The sequence below is a fragment of the Lotus japonicus genome, chromosome 4, assembly GCF_012489685.1.
Source record: "Lotus japonicus ecotype B-129 chromosome 4, LjGifu_v1.2".
NCBI lineage: Eukaryota > Viridiplantae > Streptophyta > Magnoliopsida > Fabales > Fabaceae > Lotus > Lotus japonicus.
Genome location: NC_080044.1, coordinates 64,604,326 through 64,622,484, shown reverse-complemented (window position 1 = coordinate 64,622,484; position 18,159 = coordinate 64,604,326). Strand labels below are relative to the sequence as shown.

The following is an 18,159-nucleotide window of genomic DNA, read 5'->3' as shown; positions in this document are numbered from 1 at the left end:
TAAATATTAATTTAATTGTAAGAAAGTTGATAAAGTGCTCACTGCATTGATTCAAAGTCACAGATAATGGACCCAGTTCATTGAATGACCAAAGTTTAAATTTGAGTAGCCACTGTTAGGGTGGGGTGCAAGTGCACCCTAGGTCTTGCACCATGCAAGACCAAAAAATACCTGCTATAACAGGTATATGTGACCGGTTATAAGAAAATAAAATATTAAATGATTTAATTAGTACCAGTTTTACCCTTATTACATGTTCAAGTAATTTCGCCGTCGCACACCGCACACCGCTCTCACTGTCGTTCACCCCTCTTCCTCTCCCTGCTTCTGCAAGATCAAGCTCAATCACTTTCCTTAGTCCTCAGTTGGATCGATCTACCCTCCAAAGCTTCAAAGTTTCATGATCGTTGGCTCCATTGTGAAAATCAGAGGTTTTTCAGTTCCCCCTGTTATTCGATTGTTCTGGGTTCTAGGTTTAGAACCATATCGACTCGATCTGAGCAGATGTGGTGTTTGGGAAAGAGGAAATGATGGCTGATTCGCCGGATCTGTCTTTGGTGTGGTTGCTTGGATGTGGAGGAGTAAAAACCCAGAACTGCAATTAAAACTCTCATTTCTACTGGTTGAACTCTTATTTGTGGGAAAGATAAAGAGACGGTTGTGCGGTGGTTGACCGGAACTCTGCGACCTTGTCGCCGCAGTGAGTGGCCGGAGATGGCCTTGGTGGTGGGGATGACCGGTGAAGAGGATGAGGCAAAAGATAAATTATATTTATAATAAATAATATAAAACAAATTACAAGTTGAACTTAAAAACCCGGTTTCCTGTTCCCCTCCCTGCCAGGTGTTGATATCTCATTGGGCATTACATGATTGGCACCGGTGCAATACCTAAGACGTATTGCACCTTATACTCCACCCATTAATGATCAAGATTTTTAATTTTCCCTAGTTACCAAATCGGTCCTGAATGCTCAAAGTTTCCAGATACTTGAGGTCAGACGAGACAATACTAACATGTCAACCCCCACGAAAATCTATGGGGTCTTGTAGGTCTTGTTCATCAACCATATCAAATATCAGAATCTTTTGATAGGGCATTGTAAATAACATGTTTCTCGTCTCAAGAATCAAATAGTGGATGTACATTTATGAACAGAAAGTATTTGCCTCTTTAAATTTTGGGCGTCTAAATTAATTTGAGTTGTTTTAAAGTAAAGTAATAAGGAAAGATGAAATATATACAAAGAGCGAGATGGTGGGAATCCTCAATAAAAATTAATGGTAATAACTTACCATATACACCCTCCGGTCACTATTATAAGCAAAAGTTTGTTTTTTAGGTTCATTCAATAAATGATGTATGTAGTCATTAAAATGGTCACATACATCATTTATTGAATGAACCTACAAAACTAACTTTTGCTTATAATAGTGACTGGAGGGGTGTACACGATTTAACTCTTTGAAAGAAGCTTGAAGAAGATTATGGCAAGAGAAACTCAAATTCTCGGACGTCCGAACAAAGTTGAGAATTAGCTAAGAATATTTGTGTTTGTTAGGCTTTGTTTGGTTTGATGGAGAAGAAAGGTGAAGGAAAGAAAACACAGAAACCGATGAATGAATTTGGACTAAGGTGTAGTACAAATCCATTTCTCGAATTCCATGTTTTCGCTCCTTCTTATTTCTCTCCATCAAACCAAACAAAGCCTAACAAACACAAATATCATCCTCGAATGGTTCAAATGACTCATAAATGTTTCATCATATTTAGCATAAACTTGATAAATTTGACATTACATTACATGTCAAGTTGGCAGGTTTATATTTTGACACACCTAAATGACCAATCTCAATATCATCCAGATGGCTCAAAGGACTCACAATCGAGTGAACCCTATGTTGGCCAAGTTAGGACGTCTAAAAGTAAGATTTGTCTCATGACTAAGTTAGCTAAGCAAAATAGAGATGACAAGACTAATGGCACAAAGATACCCCAGACGTGAGACTTAAAAGCAATTATAATGATTTCACTAAGGCTAAGTGACTCAAACATAGGTCATACGACACTCTATAAATAATATATGTTTGATTATTTAATTATATAAGCATTATTCATTTTGCTCTTCAGATATTATTCAAACACTTAAGAATTTTTCTAACTATAACAAATAGCTGACTTAAGTATTAGAGTGTATTTTACGGGTGTATCCCCAATATTTTGTTTTATTTATTTAAAAGAGTGAGTTTGTTTTAAATTTTTAGTTTGAATTGTATCTCTATTGTTTTTTTTTTACGATATCTTTGTTGTCATTGGAATAAATGATAGACTTAAAGCCGATTAAAGAAACGAATTAATTAGTTCACGCGGAAAAATCAATAGTTACTCTATCACGACAAAATTTTATAATAAAATAATTAAACAGATCCCTTAATAGTTTCATGTTTTCTTCTAACAATGCATAAACTCCACCTATAAAAAATAGATAAAGAATTTGGAGGGTACTTGCTTCAATAGTATCCTCAGATATGATGTTTTACATAAATCTCCTTTACTCTTATAAATAGTGTAATTTCAAGTTTTGAAAATTATTTAATTTAAAATAGAAAAATAGAAAAAATGTATTGAAAATATGAAATGGAGTCTTAATGAGAAACAAAATACATTTTTAGTATATTACGATTCTTCCTCTTTAACATGAGAATAAAACTTATAGAAATCATGTGTAAATTACATACATGAGAATCCTTAAAAAGAGAATTTAAATATTTGTACCAAACTTTCAAATGCTACATTTTCAATCTCAAATTTTCAATAATGTTTTGCGATACCTTTGTAATAAACCTTATAAAAACTAAGATGTAGAAAAATGAGTAAAAACATTTATCAACTCATGAAATTAATAAAAATGTTGTGATTATTAAATAGTTAATACTTTTGTCAACGAAATTGTACAAAATTAATAATCATTCAACAAGTGATCTGTTCAAGACTTCAAATTGTATATGCTTAATTTTCCTTAAGCAATGTATCAAGTTTGAATTCGTTAACAAAAAACCTACCTTAGAAAAGATAGCATTGTTATAATATGAATGTTATGAGTTCAAATATGATTATTTTGCATGGAGATTAATATTTACATGTGAACAAAAGTAAACTGTAAAAAAACAAAAAAGAGGCCAAGGTTGGAAGTGGTGAGGTGGCAGAAGAGACCAAAAATGGCTCAGGTAAAAGACAAAGGTAGGGATGAGGGATCAAATCCCCATTTAACCACGGCGCAGGCAGTACAACTTCTCTTACAACACCGTATTTCTGACACAGATAATAGATAGATCATAGATCAACTCCAACCAAATTAAATAAATAAATAAAATGTGCTCAATTATTTATTTATTTATTTTTTCTCTATTCAAACAAGAACAATAACAATAATAATCAATAAAAACAGCGTCATAGACGCCGACGACCAACCAAACCAAGCTCATATTGTCTGTCAGACTTTTCTCTCTCTCTCTCTCTCTCTCTACCCTTCTTCCATTCCTCTTCTCCATTCACCTTCAGCTTCACCAGGTAAATCCACTTCTAATCTCAGATCTTTCGCTTTTGCTTTTCTTCTTTCTCTGAACCCACTCCTCTACTTGCGCTCACGATTCGCTCAATTTCTATAAGCTGACCATTTCTCAACAATGCGCTACTTTTCATTTTTATTTTTTATTTTTTGTGTTTTTGTCGTTATATGTATCACTTCTTCTTTTGAAGTTTTGTTATTCACAGCTTCGGGTTTTTTCCTTCTGTCGGTGATGGTTGTTTTGTTTCCTTTGTTGGATCTGAATACTGTGATATAACAATCGTGTTATTTAGTTTGATTTAAGACTTCATTATTGTTCTTCCTTTATTGATGTGTGAATAGTTGAGTTTGCAATGGAAGGAGTGAGATTTGGGCATGGCCAGAATCTGATTTTAATTTTTTTTTCAGTTTTGGCAGAATTTTGTAAATTGAGATAGGCAGAGAGCCATGTCAGGGGGCAATAGTATCAGAAAAGCACTTGGAGCCCTTAAGGATACCACCACTGTCTCCTTGGCTAAGGTCAACAGTGATTACAAGGTAGAATCATTATGATGGGATCAAGTATTTTGCATTTGTTTTTCATAGTGTATGTTTGGTTTGACGTTGACGTGAATGCGCAAATGTGAATTCACGATGGAGAGGCTCGAATTTGTCATGTTATGTTTATCTTGGATCGGAGAAGCATGATTTTACCACGTGGGATCCAAATTGAATTCAACGGAAATCTGAACATATACTTAATGGTTTTTTTTTTGCATTTCAGGAGTTGGACATTGCTATAGTTAGAGCCACCAATCATGTTGAACGTCCATCAAAGGAGAAACATATAAGAGGTTGTTCTCTCCCTCTCTTTCTGGCTATTTGCACTGAAATAAGCTGTGGTTTATGTACTAGTCTACTACTCTTTGTTTCTACCATTTGCCACATATTTGTAGAAGGAATGTTTTGGGTGCGTTAGCGTTTTGATGGTATTTCTTTGTCCTCTATTGCAGCTATATTTTCAGCAATCTCAGCTACAAGACCTAGGGCCGATGTTGCCTATTGCATCCACGCACTTGCAAGGCGATTGTCAAGGACACATAACTGGGCGGTATGTGCACGGTGTCTTAGATCTTGTGTAAAAGATGGTTGATTAACTTTGTGGTCGAATTGTAACTTAACTTTTTTGATATGGAATGAAAATTAACACTGTTCAATATAGGACTGGGAATATGTGATGAAGCTTGTATGAATTTATTATCTGGTGGCCTATAATCTTTGTTGCCAAGGTTGATGAAACATCACATTGGCAATGGCAAGTCATATTCATGATTGTTTTGTGTCGTCGTGTCTGGAGGTCATGGTTTGATAATCACATTTGATCTTACTTATAGGCTTATAGCTAAATAAATGTGGGACAAAAAGGACATCCAGATAACATTATTAACAAAAATCTTCCTGAGACATGTTTTTAATTACCTTCTATATTAGTATTGTTCGAAAAGTATAATCATTTCAGGTAACTGACCTTGTTTGAAGACTTGTAAACATATACTTTTTTCATCTTGTTCTGAACATTCAATATCTGTTTGCACTATATTGGCATGACAACTATTATGAATCAGCTTTCCCAAAAGTTAAAGCTTTTAAGTGAAGATACATGAATAATTTTATAGTTTATTTCTAAATCTGTACCATTGGGATTCACAGGCCCATTTACCTTATGCTTAAATTCAACCTTGTATAGAAGAATCAGGGTAGCAAGAAATTGATCATAGAGGCTCTGATACTATGTTATGAATGAATTGTATGAAAATTTTAAGCTTTTTGGTAAACACATGAATGGTTTTACATTACATTTCTAATGGCTTCTTCTGTTTTAGTGTAATTTTTCAGTTGCCTTTTTCACCACCGAGCATGTTTGTGCTGTTTCTACTTGTTTGATTGACGAGTGGTTTATCTTTAGGTTGCATTGAAAACTTTAGTTGTGATTCACCGTGCTTTGAGGGAAGTGGATCCCACATTTCATGAAGAGCTCATTAATTATGGGAGAAGTCGAAGCCATATGCTCAACATGTCTCATTTTAAAGATGATTCCAGTCCAAACGGTGCTTGTGTTTCTCCCTGGCATTGATTTTACTATCAGTTTCATTATGATGTTTATTGACTTTGTAGTTGTCATTCATTTACTTTGTTTTGTTGTTTAGCATGGGATTATTCTGCATGGGTCCGCACTTACGCATTATTTTTGGAGGAAAGGCTGGAATGTTTTCGTGTGTTGAAGTATGACATTGAAGCAGACCGTCCCGTAAGTTTTTCTTTTGGTTTATAACGTTTTTCATTTATTTTTTAACTTAATTTTTCATAATTTAGATTTTTCACTTAAACATAAGTAGTTAAATCATCTAAATGTTAATGAATATTATTCTATAATAGTTAATACGGGAAAGTCCTCACCCGTGATCACTATCTCATCACGTACTTTGAGAAAACTCACCGATTGTCATTTTTGTCAGAGGACCAAAGATTTGGATACTGCGGAATTGCTAGAGCAGTTGCCATCTTTACAACAACTTCTATATCGAGTTATCGGTTGCCAGGTGAGCTTTTGATCCTAGTAGTTCAAGATAGATTGAATTTTGACCAAAAAATTTCACATATGGTAGATTTGATTTTATTGAGCAGATTTAGTATTTTACAATTTATAATACCAGCAGCATTGATATTGTATAGTTTGTTTTAACTTTTATGTGGTGCAGCCACAAGGGGCAGCTATAAATAACTTCATCATTCAGTTGGCACTCTCAATGGTAGGTCAATTATTTAAGTAACCATACTGTATTTTTATTCTTTTTGTCTTTGATCACCTTTCTGAAACATACTTTACATTACAAATAGGTTGCTTCGGAAAGCATTAAAATTTATCAGGCTATCAGCGATGGAACTGCTAATATGGTTGATAAGGTATGTATTGTTATCTCCATAGACTTGAAGCTTGATGTTTAACTCCCTGTGTATTTATGAGATTATTGTGACAGTTTTTTGAGATGAATCGCCAAGATGCTTTGAAAGCTATTGATATTTACAGAAGGGTTGGCCAGCAGGTATCATTTAGCAGAATTTTCTTTTTTTCTTTTCTTATATTATTTATCCAGAAAGTCATGTTTTAAACAAGCTTTATATGAATCAGGCTGAAAGATTGTCAGAGTTTTATGAAATATGCCGTAATCTTGATATTGGACGTGGAGAGAAGTTTATTAAAGTTGAGCAGGTTGGTCAGTTCTTATATCATGCTTGTTTATGCTGATGACATTTTACCTACGCTTTTCAATAACTTTTTATGAAATATAATAACTAAGTGTGCTGTTGAACATATGAAGCCCCCTTCATCCTTTCTGCAAGCCATGGAAGAGTATGTCAAAGATGCTCCTCAGGGATCAATAGCTCGCAAGAACCAGGTATAAATGTCAAGATTTTGTTTTATATAATGGTGGTATCTATGGCTTTTATGTTGTGGCTGCATCATGAGGAGCAAGTATATATTTAATACACCTCTAGTTGACACGATAGGCACAAATGGAGGCAGGGAAAGGCCTAGTTAGCTATCTACTAGTTAAAAAGTAATATATTTGCTAGTGAAGATTGCATTTTTATTTTAATAAAGGTGGTTAAATCATTGTTGCAATCTGGCAGGTAGGTGAATACAGAAAATTTGAAGTTAATACATCGTACTTGTTCCCATCAAGTTCTTCGAGGAATTCTGTTCTTTGTCTCATCAAAACATTTTTGGAATCTCTTCCATTACTTCAAGAAATGTTCTTGTTCTTTCATGATAATATATGCTATACTTCAGTTGCATATAGCAATACTGGCTGTTTGGTGGTAACTTTCATATATTTGTAGACACAGTCACACAGTGCTCATTGCTGTCATCTGCATACAGTTTCCACTTTTGTTTGAGGAATTCATTTGTTGTTGCTATGTTCTAACTTGATTATGTTTCTTCTATCTGGATGAAAACGATATTCATTTGCTGCAATAATATATTTACTAACCAATGATTTAATATTAATCTAAATCAGGCCGCAGACAACAAAATTGCCTCTCCAACGGAAGTTTTGGCTATTGAATACAAAGAGTCTCCAGAAAGGCAGGAGGACCATTCACCCTCACCCAGTCCACCTCCGCCTTCTGAACCTGTGAAAGTTGAAGTACCACCAGTACAACCACCACCTGATTTATTGGTAATTATTATGGATTTTGGTATAACTGAGATTGCAGACTGGTGCTCTACTGGTAATGCTTACCTATATTAATGCTGCTTTACCTGTGCTAACAAAGTTCTCTCCTTTTGGCTTGCTATCTAGAATTTGGATGATCCTGTTCCAGCTGCAGCAGAGTTGGAAGAGAAGAATGCCTTGGCTTTAGCCATTGTTTCTGTTGGTAATTTGTTGTCCTTTGCCTCTATTTTGTTTAATAGATTGAATAAAAGCTTCTTAATCTGCACTTGTGAGCCTTTAAAAATAATTAATAATAATAGTTAGTTCATAGAAGTCAACTGAACTGGTTGCCTTTCAAGAATAGCGAGTTTTCACATTGTTGGGATGAAACCTCTTCATATTAGTGGCTAATCGTGTGAATTCTACTCCCGCGCCGTTTTCCTCTTTCTGCACTTCGTTGCCTGTTTTGATTAGAATGCTCCATTTGATATTTAAAATAGATAGATGCAAGCATGTCTTGGTGTTGATTCATAAGATTACTTGTTAATGGTGGTTTCAGCTGATCAACAACCTACCGCTGTTTCAAATCACGCAAATGGAGTCACAGGATGGGAATTGGCACTTGTCACGGCTCCTAGTTCGAATGAGAATGCTACAACAGCTAGCAAACTGGTATTCTTTCTTCTCTAATAGTCAACTCAATCATCATACTGTTGGCTCACATTTCTCTCAACATGTTGTATGCACACATGCTTTTGTTATTCTGATAATAAGTGATATCATCTATTGGGTAATCAGGCTGGAGGCTTTGACAAGCTTACACTAGACAGCCTATATGATGATGCACTCAGGCGAACCAACCAAAATGTCAGCTATAATCCATGGGAGCCGGCACCAGCAGGAGCCACGATGCAGCCGACGATGCACGATCCATTTTTCGCCTCTAATGCAATGGCTGCTCCACATTCTGTTCAGATGGCAGCCATGTCCAACCAGCAGCAGGCTTTCATGTATCAACAGCAGCAGCAGCAGCAGCAAATGATGATGATGCCGCCTCAACAGCCGGCGGCAAATCCTTTTGGAAATGCTTATGGAGGAGCTACCGTTCACCCCTATGGATCAGGTATGCCTGTGCAGTCGTACAATCCATATACAGGCCTCATCTAGACATCTTGTCTGGAAAAGAAATCGTTAATAAGCTCAAGTGAAGAGAAAGAAATGCGGATACTCGGCTTTCGGCTTGTGTTTTGGAGGCATGAAGAATGGACAGTTGTATCATATATTCATATGTCTTTTGTGTGCCATAGATAGCAAGATTGAAATTCTTTTGGAATAATTAGCAGAGGGAAGGGGGGTTTTGGTTAATATGATTTTTTATGTACAAGGTAATTCATAATCAGCTTTAATTCAAACCACGTAGAATTTTTATCCCACATTTATTATTGTTAACTCTTTAGCAGGAAATTTGTTCTTGATAAATTGAATTATTATTGTTTTCAGTTGTCATTCCCTGTAAATGGTGTGGGGAGTATATTCATTGTGATTGTTTTACCAACATTTATTCAATGAAAATATGTCTAGTGTGAGAATTGAGTATTTTTTGGTGTGAGGAACAATTTGTTCTTCATTCTCGTGTGTATGGTGCTATACTGCTATTCTCTATGATTGTTTCTACTTTCTACACATATTTAATTTATACTCTCTTTATTTTACTGCAAGGATGAATTAAAAACGCATAGAAGTAGTTGTGAACGGATTTATAGGGCAGACTTGAGTGAAGAGAGAAGAGGTGTGTTTGCTTCCAAATTCTATCCTCAAAGCATATCTTCTCTCGTGCATTCCTAGATCTGTGTTGTCAGTTGTCACCATAGAGGCCACCTAGAATAAACGAGAATCTCTAAACATTTATGAAAAGAATGATAGCCAAAAAAATTGACCTACCTATTATTATGTGTCATCAAACCAACATTTTGTGTGTCATGAAAAGATAATATGTTTGCTCTTGCTTTTCCTAATGTTATTGTTTCTTTAGTGATTTCCCCACTTCTATTGTCTTCTTTCCTCTCTCTTTTTTTTTTTTTTTTTTTTCTTTTTACTTTACCAAGAAGATAAACTTGTTTGGTTTGCCAGAGTTACCAATTTCCTCAAAACTGACTCAATGTTTGGCAAAAACTTGGTTGATAAACTAGTCAAAAGCTCATTAGTTAGTTAAAAGTTTATTTTTCCTTAATCAAAGTATCCCAACAACAGTTGATAGCTATGACATTAATCCATTGTATAAGCGGTAAAAGGTTGAACAAAGAGTTTTTTTTCTTTTCATTCTCAAGTGTTGAATAACTACATCAACTAAAAGTTTTCTTCAACTAACTTAACCAAGTGATTTAAAAAGTAAAAGATACATGCACTTGTAATTATTTTTATATTTCTAATGGTTTTATTTACATATATTTATGTGATATAAATTACATTTATTGTCGTATTAGGCCAATAGCATAAGATTTGTAAAGCATTTAACATCAAATTGTGTCAGCAATAGAGACATACAAAAGTGAGATTTTTATATTTACATCGTTTGAGATCCATGATTGAGAGTGACTTGACCTAGCAATTAGATATTTTAATTTATTTTAAATTATTTATCATCTTCAAACATATTATATTTTTTTTTTAATTTTTCATATATTTTTAAAAAATTAGATAATATAATTTTAATATATATATTTTTGAAATAATAATTTTAATATATATATATAAATGAACTTATATTTTTCTATAATAAAAAATATTTATTTTTAAACTCTGTGTATGAAAATTTAAATGATAATTATTCTAAGACAACATCATAGGATTATCAAAATAAAAGGGTGATTGAAGAATTTTATCATAATGGTGAGGACAAAAATAAGAATGAGTTTAATAAGTTGGTACCTAATAAGTTTTCGGTTATAAGCTACTTCATGCTTTTTTTTTTTTTGAAATGTACTTCAAGCTTAATAATCCAATTTATGGAATTATTATTTGGGAAGTCAAATTCTATCTACTTATTTCTCTTTTTTAAAAAATTTAACAAGTTAAATTTTTTTTGACATAAAGTTTAATTTAATTCTGTTTTTTCCTATTTAATTTAAATTCTCGGATGAAGATGAAAATAGAAAATTAAGCTTAAGGTTCTGTGCTTTATCTCTTTCATACAAAGTTTCCATGTTCTCTTCGCCGCCGGCGCCGTCGCCCTCCGCCGACGACCGCCACGGCGTTAAGGACGACGTATCGCTTATTTTCCGCGGCGTCGCTAACTTCCTCGCTCCGCCGCCCTCTTCTTCTTCTTCTTCCGCCGGCGACTCCTCTTCTTCGAAAACTCTCGTCGGAATCCGCAACGATCTCGTTGAGATCGGTGGAAGCTTCAGAAGCTCGTTCTCCCTTCTCTCGTCGAACAAAGCCGTCACCGGAATATCCAAGTTCGCTTCTCAATTGTTGAAGTCGGTGCCTGATCAACAACGAGTTGATGGTGGCGCGGTGCCTGGGACGACGGAAGATGTTGTTCGCTTCGTGAAGGAAATTTCCACGTGGCCGGAGTGTTGGACTGAATTCCCCTTGCCACTCCATAATGGTACTTCTTCTTCTTCTTCTTCTTCAACTTTCCATTGATAAATAATATTATATATTTTTTATTATGATTAGTTCATTACTATATTATTATTTGTTTGATTGTTTCTGATTATGATTCACTCTTTGTTCAGTTGAATGTATGTAATATGATTATGGTAGAGTTAGTATTTCTGATTATGTCTTTGAATTCAGTACATGACATGTCATTATGGTCTCATGTGATCCATAAAGTCAATTTCAGTTGAGAAAATCTTGGTTGCTAGTGTAGTTTGTTCATAAGTGAATTGTTAATTGCTATAGTTTATGGTTGTATGTATTTCAATAGCAAATATGAACCCTTACTATATTGAATTGAGTATAGGAGAAAGGGATTGTAATTGTTACATATCTAATCTCATGTACATGTTCTTCTTGGTCAAAGCTATATTTTAGAAATGTATACCAAACGTATTGTGCTTTTTGAATGGTGAATGCTAGTGGCATGCTTCAGTGATAGCTTAGTTTGTATATCAAATCCTATTGTTGAATAATGTCAGACAATAAGGGTAGGCTTGGTGAGATAAAGCAATGTCAACAAAAAGGGCTTGGGTTCAGTTCGTTTTGGGTCTTGGGTGCAGCCCTTTGCGGTCCAGTTTTTGTTAACATGGTCGAAGAAAGGAAGGTCCTTTTCTTGGGTTGGTTAGTTAACCAGGGCTGTTAAACTTCTATGCTTGGTATGGTAATTATAGTATCCATGAGATAACGCATGCTTACTCAAAGGCTATCTATGAATAAATTAGATGTTGATTCAAGTAAGTTCTATGGAGGTAACTTTAGTGTTTCCTTTTCTTTTTGAAATTCCATTCATTATACTTGACTATAGATCTATTTGGTATAGGGTCCAAGAGAAGCCTCATGTTTGTAAGGTTTATTCTAGGAAGAAGAAGTCCTTGGGGCGCGGAGATGAGGAGAATGAAGCGCTGGCTGCGATGACAGGTGCGCTTGAGGCGCATGGAACCCAGGTTGGGCCAAATCCTAACCTTGTGAGAGTGCTCTTATTTATATTAGTCTAACCCTACCAGCCAAATAACACTGACTCTAAAGAGGCCCAACTCAAATGATAAAAATAGACTCAGCCAAGCATGCTTAAACTAACAGAGATAGATAAAACCAAACCCAAGCCCAAACTCAGATAGGCCCAGTCGCCCCAGGCACACTGGTCATTGCAGCCAGCGCTGCATTCTCCTCATTTCTGCCTGCCAAGGACCTCTTCTTCCTAGAACAAACCTCGTGAATAGGAGGCTTCTCTTGGATCCTAACAATTTTTTTTTAGTTGATAAGCTCAAGCGGATAATATGCAAGGCTCTAACAATTTTTGGCGAGAATGGAAGCTTCATCTCACTTATTATCACAGATATCTTGGAAAGTTCTAGTTTTTTCTTGTCTAGTATTTTCTATTTTGTGTGGTACAGTCCTGTTTACCTCAATGCTGTTGCTGTCATTTATCAGAATGCAATTTAATTTAGCAATTATTTGACATCTGAGTTCCACGCCTTTTTGACTTTCAAGTTCCAAAACTATATTCTTGGGAATTAACCTTTAGAATTCTGTTGGGAGAAATTTCCATTAACAACTGCTGCAATGCTCCTTTAGCAACGCTGATTTAAAATAACTTATTCATGTTGTGAAGCTAGTTCACTCTCCCGATCAATATAAAGTCCGAGTGCTCGTGTTCTTCTCAGCATACTTCTGGTTTAACTCTGATGTAAATGTTATTTGAATTAAAGTGGTTTTGAAATTTGATTCTACATACAGACTTTGTACAATAAACCATAAAAAGCTCTCAATTTTTCATTATTTTGATCCTGCTTGACTGTATAACGAGATTGGCAGTCATTAATACTGAAATTTGAATTATTTCAGCAGATTTCAGCCTGTCCTATTCTCAGAGAGAACATGTCTTAGCTATAGAACGGCTGGTGCCTGAATTGGTGACACTTAGACTGAACCTTTGCAGTTACATGAATGTGGAGAAATTTTGGATGATCTATTTCTTGTTAGTACTTCCAAGACTTAATCAGCATGACTTTGAGCTCCTATCTTCTCCAAAGGTAACCAATGCTTATTGCTTACTTTTCTTCAGTGTCAACATGTTTGGGTGACAATATTCTCTCAGTATCTGCTATATCATGTGTATGCTTTTCCTTTTTTCTTTTGTTAGATTGTTGAATCAAGATGTACTCTTCTCCTAAAACTCAGAGAGAGGAAAGATTTGCAGGATGGAGAATGTGAAAAAGCAAGTACTGTGGATAAATTTCAAGAAGGGAGGGAGGACAGTGGAAGAGAGAGTATCTCATTTGAGCAAAATCAGGTTTTGGTTGAGGTTACAAATGCAATAAAGAGTTTAGAAATAGATGACATGACCAATAGTGAAAGATGGTTGGAAGTTACAGATATTGATGCTACTTCATTGACTTCCTTTACGAAACTTCAACTAGAAGAGGATGTCTCATTCAGTGACCTAGATGATGATGGAAGTCGTAGCTCTGATAAACTATCAGGCCATAGGGAGGCACAGGACATCAGGGGTTCATCATCTGAAGGTTCTAGTGACTGGGTTCAGCTGCATAAAAGTACTGAGAGAGGTAGCTCAAAGAAGGCTATCTCTTTAAAAGGTAAGGATTCTGAAGATGAGTCAAATGATTGGCTTAAAGTTGATGATTGGCTTACATTTGATGAGCTTAGTTAGATAGGTTTTTCTCTATTTATAAAGAAGATATCTTGCTAAATCTCATTGAAATTCCCTGTACAAATACATTACTTTATAGAAATAATTCATTCATATATGCAAAAGATTTGAAGTTAAAATATGATCTTTTGTCGCCTTCTCCATCGAGCTCAGCCACGAACCATTGCAGCATCTTGCATTGCCGTGAGGCCCTGCCGTTTCCCTTCATCTCCGATCCCTGGTTGTTTCTCTCCCTCTCTGTTTTTGCGTTGATTGAAGCGGTGCCTCTCCTTTGTTAAACGGGTCTCTTGATTGTGATTACTGATTAGGTTTTCTTTTGATGAATGATTACTGATTGGGTTTAAAAGTTGTGTTATCATGTGTGTGCATAGGGCCTGACCCTTTCTTTAGTACCAAAAATGAGAAGAACTGATGGAAAAAGCTGGCTTCACAACCCAACGCTAGTTTTTTTAAAGGATGCTCTGTCCTCTCTTTTTTCAGTGTTTCTTTAGCAAAAAAAAAACTTGTTGTATTCCAAAAATATATCCTCTCATTAAAATCCCCAAAAAAAACATTTTAATTTCAATGCAAAAATTCCTCAAAAAAGAGAGCTTAAAGAACATATAAAAATATAGGAGGGTAGAAGAAGGGTTGAGTTTGGAAGGTCTGGATTGGTGGTTGAAGGTTGGTCTGGGTGGTTCCGAGGAGGCTGTGTGGCAGTGCATTTCAATGATATCAAGTTTGCGAAGGTTGGCGCTGAAGCGAAGAGCCTGACGTTGACTATTTGGGTGAGGGGCTGGTTTGGGTTGGGTTTGTTTTATTGGCGATTGTTTTTCTGGGTTTCTAGGTGTGGAGGTTTCGAATTCCGATTGATTTTCTGGCTTTGCTGGTTGAAGGGGGAGTGAGGGGGTAGAAGGGTGTAGGTCATGTAACAAAGTATTCTTTCAGTTGGGTAGTCATCCACCACAATGCAAAGTAATTTTCTAAAACATGTGGAAGCCTAGGATGGTTACATTTGACAAATGATTGCATTCATTCCAATACATTATATTCATTCCTTTATGGTTGACCCAATACACTGTACTCTTAAGAACAAAATGACCTGGTCAAAGAGTAGTGCAAAAATAATTCACACTTAGCCTTGTGAGCTTATCTCCAGCAAGAAGCCAACAAGGGACCATGGCAGATAAAAGCGAGCATAATGTAAATTACGATCACAAAAATTAAGATAAGTGCAACCCTGCAGGAAAAATAAGGGGAGGGTCATAAGATATTTAGATAATTAAACCTACTTTTATCAGAAAAAATAAAAAAAATAAGTGCAATAGTGTACTAATTCATGACATCCAGGGTGATGAAGAAATCCCAGAGAAGCAAGATAATGATAAAAGCTTAACCCAAACTTGGAAAAATTAATAGAATATGCAAAATCTGCATTGCATTTGGTATATACTTACGTTAACCTAACATTTCTCCACCACAAGTTATTTTTATATCGGCGGGACTGGCTTTTGAAACGGATTGCATTGTTGTTCATTGCTGAAGTTTTCTCAACCAGCATTTCCAAGCGCCCACCCCTCTCCAACACTTTCTCAATGTTGTCAATCATAATGGTTCTCACCTATCATCATCATAAGACAAGAATATGAGGTTTTACTGTCAACATTAAACTAGAACAAGGTATCCTTATACGTTACGTATTAATGGGTAGAACAAGGAGACTGATAAGCAACTGTAATTGAGACATTTAGTTGATTCTAAAGTCAAAATCAATTTTGGGAGAAGCTTCTAATAGTAGCTTCTGGTGCAAACAAAACATGAAGATATAACCAAAGGTGTGTACACATTTTGAACTTGCCTGAGTCATTTCACCTTTGAGACGGTTGCATCTGTCAGCGTTTGGATCGTTAGAGTAATAATCCATCTGTTGGTTCAGGATCCTCGAGAACTCGTCGTTCATGGCGTAGGCAGGAGCTGAAAGAATTGCACGGGCATATGTCTTCACAAATCTTGTATGGATATCTTCAAGAAATGCAAAAGGGATCCTTCCTGCAATGATTGAAAGAGAAGATTCATTACAGTTCATTCAGGGATTGCTGACTTAATGTGTAACAAGCCAACCAGGAACATTTTTTATTGCTAACAGTTTGTAAATTAAGCTACCAACAATCATCTTAGATAAAGCTACTATATTACTTCTTCTAGTAACATATTTGGATCCATGTTTAAATCTTCTAGAATCAATTATATTCCCACAAAAGCTACTAGGAGTGACTTTTCTTAGAATCAATTCTCCTTCCAACGTGAAAATCTACTGTGTATCCAAACATGCATAAGTTTTTTCAATTAAGCTACCAACAAATCTGAACATTAAAATCAAAGGGGGAAATCAGCACTAAATAATCTTGTGATCACAAAAGTATAGCCTTGTCCTTCCCACAACAAACAGAGAGAGGGTATGGGGAGGGAGAGGGAGAGAGCATTTGCAAAATTGACCACATTTGGTTGAATCTTGGTGCCAACAGTTTGGCCTTTCTCTTGCTTTTGCATATCACATTATTTATAGGACATCTTTAGCTAACCTCACATGGAATCTCATAACCATAAAAATGAAACTTTGGTATGGCCATACATATGATTTCAAGAACAGAGAGAAAATTTTACCTAACAAACAAGATTACCTAAGATTGTCTAACATCTCTACTCAAAATTTCCCACTAAAAGGAAGTTCATTATGTAGTAAAATTCTGCAGCAAATAACCACCTATGTCAAAGAAAACATGCAGTTCTAATGCACATCATGGCCAAGGAGACATTCTAGGCACTTTAAAACATCTATCTAAAACTCAACAATTGAATAAATCATCCGGTGCATGTTTGTTAACCCTTCAACAATTGATTCTGCAGCCAAAATCAATTATGTAGAGAAACTTCTATGAGTAGCTTTCAGAATTGATTTCGGTCAAAGAAAAATAGATCCAAATATCCTATCAATCTATGTTAAAAAGAGCACCAAATCCATAAAACAACAAGCAAATCAATTCATTTGTGCCGCCCCAGAAAAGAAAACATTATCATTTGGATCAAAATTGTTTAATTCATATCATATTTGGTTTGATTTGCGGACAATCCAATGCACATTTACCTAGCTTCTAACCAGAATTGATCATAGAACATTTCATAGTGGAAACAAACAGACTATTAATGAATCATCAATGAATGATTGAGAGGAAGCTTACTTCCAAAGGCATCATCAGCCATGCAAAGAACAGTAAGGCCATCGGTCCTCTTGACATGAAAAACATAGCGATCATGGGAAAAGGAAACATTGCTATCAATGTAGTTATCAGTCCCTTGATTGATCTTGTTAAGTATCTGCTTAGCAATCACACTTGCATTTCCCTGGATCGCGCTGAACTCAGCCAAAACCACAAGCCCTCTTGCCACCATTCCATACAGTATCCCCATTGATGCTCAAATCAAATATTGTAACTGGGTCAATTTGGTAGTGAAAAAAGGTGAAAAATTTTCTGTTGTTTTAGGTGGAGAGAAAAGTGTAACAGAATTGGTTTTGGAGGAGGTGCAACAACACCACCAACACCAAGACGAGGAAGAAGAGAAAACAAAGTGTCCATTTTGATTTGATTTCATGTCCAAAAATGGGGTTGTTTTGAGGGTAAAGGACACTCTGGAAATTGAAGAGGAAACTCTGCCCTCTAGCCCTGTATTTTATGTGTACCATGGCGTTTTTGGTGGCACCAAATTTGGCGCAAAATTTGGAGGTGGATGCTACTCAAATGGATCATGATAGTTGTAAACTAAGAATTAGAACAACAACAAGATAACTATGTCAGGTATTCAAAAATTAAAATTTAATAAAAAAATAAAAGTGGCTCGAAATAAAAAATTATTTTTAAAGGAACACTATATTTTGATTATTTTCTTTTATTGAAATTCCGTTTTTTTTCCTATTAGTTTGTGTAATGTTATTTTCAAAATTATCACCCGCCGGCAGGCGTTTGGTACAAGGTTGGGAAAATACATTTCCGGTAACGTGGAGGTAGAGAATCATATTCTCG

General features: G+C 35.5%; 3 protein-coding genes across 3 annotated transcripts; 2 read left to right on the top strand and 1 right to left on the bottom strand.

Annotated features, from left to right (window-relative positions):
• The first annotated feature begins 3,411 nt into the window (after positions 1-3,411).
• LOC130711241 (putative clathrin assembly protein At5g35200) lies at positions 3,412-9,363 on the top strand. Its single transcript, XM_057560772.1, has 16 exons — positions 3,412-3,570; positions 3,977-4,105; positions 4,332-4,401; positions 4,561-4,658; positions 5,514-5,655; positions 5,755-5,855; positions 6,064-6,147; positions 6,307-6,357; positions 6,446-6,511; positions 6,586-6,651; positions 6,738-6,818; positions 6,928-7,005; positions 7,630-7,791; positions 7,915-7,990; positions 8,327-8,439; positions 8,566-9,363. Exons 2-16 carry the CDS (start codon positions 4,016-4,018, stop codon positions 8,932-8,934), a joined length of 1,647 nt encoding a protein of 548 aa, XP_057416755.1. The 5' UTR covers positions 3,412-3,570; positions 3,977-4,015; the 3' UTR covers positions 8,935-9,363.
• Positions 9,364-10,906: 1,543 nt separating this feature from the next.
• On the top strand, positions 10,907-14,222 carry LOC130714145 (uncharacterized). The gene is made up of 3 exons (XM_057564039.1): positions 10,907-11,374; positions 13,276-13,463; positions 13,574-14,222. Exons 1-3 carry the CDS (start codon positions 10,969-10,971, stop codon positions 14,099-14,101), a joined length of 1,122 nt encoding a protein of 373 aa, XP_057420022.1. The 5' UTR covers positions 10,907-10,968; the 3' UTR covers positions 14,102-14,222.
• Positions 14,223-15,071: 849 nt separating this feature from the next.
• LOC130714146 (vesicle-associated membrane protein 711-like) lies at positions 15,072-17,831 on the bottom strand. The gene is made up of 4 exons (XM_057564040.1): positions 17,320-17,831; positions 15,939-16,129; positions 15,538-15,701; positions 15,072-15,320 (listed from the first exon to the last, which is right to left on the bottom strand). The coding sequence occupies exons 1-4, from the start codon at positions 17,546-17,548 to the stop codon at positions 15,230-15,232; spliced, it is 675 nt and encodes a 224-aa protein (XP_057420023.1). The 5' UTR covers positions 17,549-17,831; the 3' UTR covers positions 15,072-15,229.
• Positions 17,832-18,159: the final 328 nt, after the last annotated feature.